The sequence below is a fragment of the Alligator sinensis genome, unplaced genomic scaffold (assembly GCF_000455745.1).
Source record: "Alligator sinensis unplaced genomic scaffold, ASM45574v1 scaffold784_1, whole genome shotgun sequence".
Classification (NCBI taxonomy): domain Eukaryota; kingdom Metazoa; phylum Chordata; order Crocodylia; family Alligatoridae; genus Alligator; species Alligator sinensis.
This window is the reverse complement of record NW_005842318.1, coordinates 596,296-601,802: the sequence shown is the minus strand read 5'-3', so window position 1 is coordinate 601,802 and position 5,507 is coordinate 596,296. Positions and strand designations below refer to the sequence as shown.

Sequence of the window (5,507 nt, the reverse complement as noted above, 5' to 3'; positions counted from 1 at the left end):
GAAAGAGTGGGAGAAGGGAAAGGTGGCTAGGAAGTGTTCCAGGAAGACAAATGCTTTATCTAGTTCAGACACTGCACTTGCTTCCTGTGTGGTGGGACCTGCTAACCATCCAGCTGAGAGGGCCTCACCAGTACTGTAACATCCACTGAAATAGTTACACCAACAAAAGCTAGGATGAACCTGATAGCACTGTGTACAGTACCAAAAGACACTTCAAGGTGCAGGTACGGCCTAAAGCGCAAGCTCTTATGGCTACAGAGAACCTTGTACAACATAAAGCTAGAGAAAATGGTAGTGTTGTGTTGTAGGAGTTTATTTAGATTGTATCTCCTTCAGCATTTTGCCAAAGTATGACACGTATATGAAAGAAGAAAACGTGCTCCCATAATAAGAAGACAGCCCTATGAACAAACCTACAAACTCTTGTGTAGAAAGAGCTAGTAAGCCATGAACATGGCCCCACCCTTATAAGCAGACCCCATGTCTTTTGTTATAAGTGGAGGGGGTGGGAAATTAAAAACCCATACTTCATTCCCCCACGCTTCCTGTGTTTTACCAGGAAGTGACACAGGAGAGGTTCTGTGGGGCATTCCATAAAGACTCCACTGCAGCAAGGATTCCCCCTCTTACATGCAAAGTCAAATTCCTTTTTCCAGAAATACAAGATAAACAGAATGTTCTTACCTTCCTAGCTCCTCAGGTTCAAGCACATAAAAGTTGTGAAAATTATCTGTCCTGATTTGCGTCTGAAGAGATGTAGACAACAAACCCGAAAGGCTTCTGCTCTCTGATCTTCTCCTGGACATGATTAACACAAGGTCTCTTCTCTCTCCCAGTCACCTGTTTCTACCTGTCAAAGCAATACATATGTTAAAAAACTACAAACATTACAAAACTCTACTGCCCTACCTTCTCAGGTTTCTTTCCTTTATCTTTAAGCACCCAAGATAACATATCTGGTGCTGCATGTTAAGAAGAAACCTGATACAGTGAACTCTATCCACCCTGGTAGAAGCCAGCAGTTTTAAGCATGGAACTGAAGACAGCAGACAAGGGAAAAGGTGGTAAGTGATCCATAATATGGCACTGGCCTTCAACATCACCCTTTGCTCTGGCTCCAGTATCTCAAGATCAGAGCTTCATAGCTTTGGTTTGGAACTTCATTTGCAAAACCAGGGCCTTGCATGTTAATGGAATGACTATTTTAGCCAACTGTTCAGAGCTGGACAGTTAAACTGCTAAGCTTATAACACAAGCATAAGGACCACTAAAATTTATTTCAACAGAAGTGTAAACACAGGGTAACACTAAGGTACACACACAGATAGTCACCAAGCCGGGGGGGGGGGAAACAAAACAGTCACCAAGCCACTGGCCCAACAACCATTGCTGGCAGTCCAGCTACAATTGCTGCCACCAAGCACAGAACTGCCCAGCTTTGCCTCTGACTTTCAATGTTCTGGTCTCAGATTAGAACAAGGCTGCAAATGATTTTTAACCGAACAGTGCCAATCTTACATACATACACCCAAAGAGCAGAGGAAAACAAAAAACAGCAAGGCATGAGGCAGACCCTTCTGAACCCCAGGTTGTTTCAAGTTTAAACACATCAGAACCACATAACCACACCAGCATGCTAAACTCTCAAGCCATACAAGAAAGAACCAGGAAGCTAAAGCCTAATAAAAACTAAAGTGGCTGTGGTACCACTCCAGAGGTTCCTGGTCTGTTTGTTACTGCAGTTGGAAGGAACTTGAAGACATATCATACATCCCCTTCCCCCACTGTGTAGCCCTATGCTTTTAATATTCTGAACCATGAGGAAACAGGAAGAAGCATACACGTCTCAATGAATACTACTAGAAAACGGGTTCGTTTGTCCAAATTATTCTGGCAGTGGAAAAGTGCAAAGGCCATTTGCAGAGTCAGTACTTGCATCAGAAACAGCTTGATTTTTAATGCTGTAAACACTTTGGTACAGAATGACCAGGCAATTTAAGTGAAAAATAAATCACTCCAGCACTACCAGAAGTCTTATTACTAAAAAATAAGCTACTGGTTAATCAAATTTGAGTTAGGCATTTGTTTTTGAAGAATATTTAAATCCCAAAAACAAAGCTTTACTTGTCTAAATAAGGAAACGCATGAAGGTGGTCACAAATATAAATGGATAACCAAACTGGACAAACACGTGGGAAAGAATGGTACTAGATTTTCTTATGTCTGAATTGCTTTTAATACATTCCTAGCATTTTCCTTATTTAAAAATTTCAAGATATTTTGAATTTAAGATTGAGGGGATCCCAAGTTGTTTCACTTGACAAAGGCACTTACTTTGGGAAGAAATAGGAAATAATTTTTCCCTTTACAAACTAAATACAATTGAAATAAAGTTACAATTGATTTTTCTGAGCCTCTACAAGCAGAGGTCTCTGCATACAATATTCTCCAGTGTTAACAATGTTGAATTGTCCCTACAGGGAAACTATGCCTAGCTTACACTGCTGGTCCTGAGCTTATGCTCAAAGCATTTTGGTTAGGGGTGGGCAATTTTTTCAGCTGGAGGGCCACTTAATGAGTTCTGGTGAGCTGTCATAGGCCACACTTGTGAAATATTTTAGAAGGTATCATTTCAACAAGTTATAGATTTAAAAAACAAACAAAGTGTATACTAAAAATTAAACAACTACTCTAACATATTTTAACTTTTTTTAAAAAAAGTATTTTTGTCCTGATTTGAGTGGCATATATAGAGGCAACTGCATAATAACTCAAAATAGTCTTACACCCCACACACACAACGTACAAGAGAATGTGGGGGTAGGGGGGGCAGCTGCTTGGGCACAAGGTCCCAGGAGCCAGCCAGGTATGGGGGGAGTGAGGGGGGCAGAGGGCACATGCTGCAGAGCTCACTAGGGAGGTGCAGTCTGTGCAGTGCCCTGCATGGAGCTCAGCCTCACCCACTGCTGCCCAGGGCAGCCAGCACTGGGCTCCCACCTGTGCCTGCTAGCCCCAGTCAGTGTGCACAGCTTCCCAGCATGGTTGCCACCCCGCACATGCTGCTTGGCTTCCCCCACCTCCAACAGCTTCTCCTCCTCCTGCTCTAGGTGTGTGTGTGTGTGTGGGGGGGGGGGGGGGGTGAGCTGCAGCCAGGTTGTTCCTGCTCCAGTGAATGGGGCTCCAGCTGCCTTCCACCCACTTGGTTATCCACAGGTGGCTCACTGTGCCAGGCAAGCAGAGTGGGTGGAAGGTAGCCACAGGGGCAGCTGCAGACCAGATCCAATCAATTGTCAGGCACCCCCCATGGGCCAGATCCAATCAGTTAGCAGACCAGATCCAGCCTACAGGCTATATTTTGCTCACCCCTGGGTTATCTATGCTACAATTAATTTATAGGAGTGGTCGTCAACCTCAAGGTATCCCTCAGAAAATGACAGATTTTAGCTTTCACTTATTTTTAACTAGGAAAAAATAGACCAATTCTTCTGTTGCAAATTTCTGAGACTATAGATTCCTATTTGAAATCTCTGGGTTTATCTCATAAACTATGTGTAGGGGTTTGCACACTCAGGTTTAGAATCACTGATTTATTGGACACCCTTTCCAAAACTTCAGATAACATCAGGGCACAGACAGGGTGGTCGTCTAGACTATTTGGGTGGATTTTTCTTTACAGCAGCCTTCAGTCTCCTAAATTTTAAGTCTGAGACAGTGCAATTTAATCTATTCTAACCCATATGGAGCACATCTAGATAACTATTCTCTGGCACTGTTACAGATTATTGCAAACCAGTTTCACTGTGACCTTTAAATTCATTTAATAGTTGAAACAAAATATGCAACCTGAACATGTGTGTCCCATGCTGTAATCAAATAGGGGAATCTCTGAAACTAAGGCATACCCCAGTGAAAGCATAAGGATTTAAACACAGACAAACAAATTCAAAGTAGGGTTTTAGCTAACTTCTAAACATTGGTAGAAAAAAATTAGAAATGAGGCTCCTCATAAAAGAGAGAGACTCTCAAATATGCATTGGTTGTTGCATGGGAGGCATCACCTCCAAGTTATGCCAAAGATTCATGTCACTAAAGGATCTTCTGTAGAGGACAGCAAGTTAGCAAAGATCTGGATAGAACAGGGTTACTTAAGGATAAGTCATCTCTACAATACTTTGGTTTAAGTTAAAACATGATGATTTTGAGGGGAAAAAAGTGGCCAACTGCAGTTTTGAAGACTGTCAGGAATAAGCTATAAAAATATATTTTTGAAAGTTCAACTGACCATGAAACATCATCAGCATCAGAAGATATTTATCAAAACCTCCAGTGGGGAGAAAAAAAGCCACAGAAAGCGTCTACTGATCTCAAGTTTGCATTTCCTTCAGGCAATTACGATTCAGATGTTCTCTGACATATTTAGCCCAGAATCCTTACATGAATCAAAACCAGCTCCGTGCTCTGCTACAAGGGAGACAGCTCATTAAACCCAGTTTGTCATTCTTCAAAGACAGCAAGAGTTTAGACAAGCCTGAAAAGATTCTTAAATGAAAATAAAGGGTACCCAGTTTAAGTTGACATAACTGTGGGAGAAACAGAGTTATAAATTGGGAACATTTATTTCTTTGCTGATATTAGGAGCAAGTGACACTAATTCAGTGAAACACTTGGATTTCAAAAGCAGGGTTATCTTCACTTTCAAACACCGTACCTACTGCTTCAGGAAAGCAGTTAAAAAAAACCAAACAAACAACCCACCAATTTTTAAAAAAAACAAGAGTCTTTTTTGGGTTGTCAACAAACTTATTGAACCCAAGAGGGGTTTTGAGGCTTTTTTTTTTTATAAAGTTATGCCATCTTTAATTTGATCGGATGCTGCTCCTTTAAACATTGATAGGCCCAGCATGAAACACAGCTAAAAAGAAACCAAGAAAACAAGAGAGGTGCTACAGAGTCAACAGCTACAGACTGACAAGTCCACGCGCTCAGGCCTCACTCCCATCCTCAAGCCGCCCAGCTCCAAGTCAAGCAGCAAATGAGACCAGGGGGCGAAGGCGGACACCCACCAACCCCACTGTCTGCAGGGTGCTACGGCATGAGGCTCAAGGGGCGCAGCGGGGGCACGGACCATGAATGACGGAGACAGTGAATAAAAGGCCAAAAAAATTAAATTCCCGGTTCTAGATGAATTCATTCTAAACAACTTAAATTCTACTCAAAACTAGAAGCAAAAAACAGCCACACGTGAGGGGGTTGCAGGGGCTCTCTCACACGAGCGCAGCCACACGGCCGTTTCGAGGGGACAGCGAGCGGCTTTTCCACGCGACTGGACTGAAACCGCGTCAGAGCGCGAGCCCGGCTGCGCCACGAGGCCGCGCAGCGCCAGGCCCCGGCAGCCCGAGACGGCTCCCCCCGCGGCGCCTCGGGCAGGACGCACCTGAGCTCAGCGCCCCCCTCCCCACGGTCACCTACCGCCGCGCTGCCAGGCGCCGCCGCACGCCAGGCTCGGC

The 5,507-nt window shown here is 43.7% G+C and overlaps 1 protein-coding gene across 5 annotated transcripts in view; it reads right to left on the bottom strand.

The window, feature by feature from the left end:
• The window catches only part of STK17B (serine/threonine kinase 17b), a 30,917-nt gene extending 25,412 nt beyond the window's left edge, over positions 1-5,505 (bottom strand). For 4 of the 5 annotated variants that reach the window (XR_003095206.1, XM_025209950.1, XM_006028527.3 and 1 more), the window contains exons 1-2: positions 5,470-5,505; positions 685-850 (exon numbers count right to left, since the gene is read on the bottom strand). Coding sequence is in view for 4 of the 5 variants with exons in the window: in XM_025209950.1 (XP_025065735.1) it covers positions 685-806 (122 nt within the window). In the remaining variant the exon portion in view is untranslated. The remainder of the gene's footprint in view (positions 1-684; positions 851-5,469) is intronic. The other variant, XM_025209951.1, reaches the window with a different exon arrangement.
• Positions 5,506-5,507: the final 2 nt, after the last annotated feature.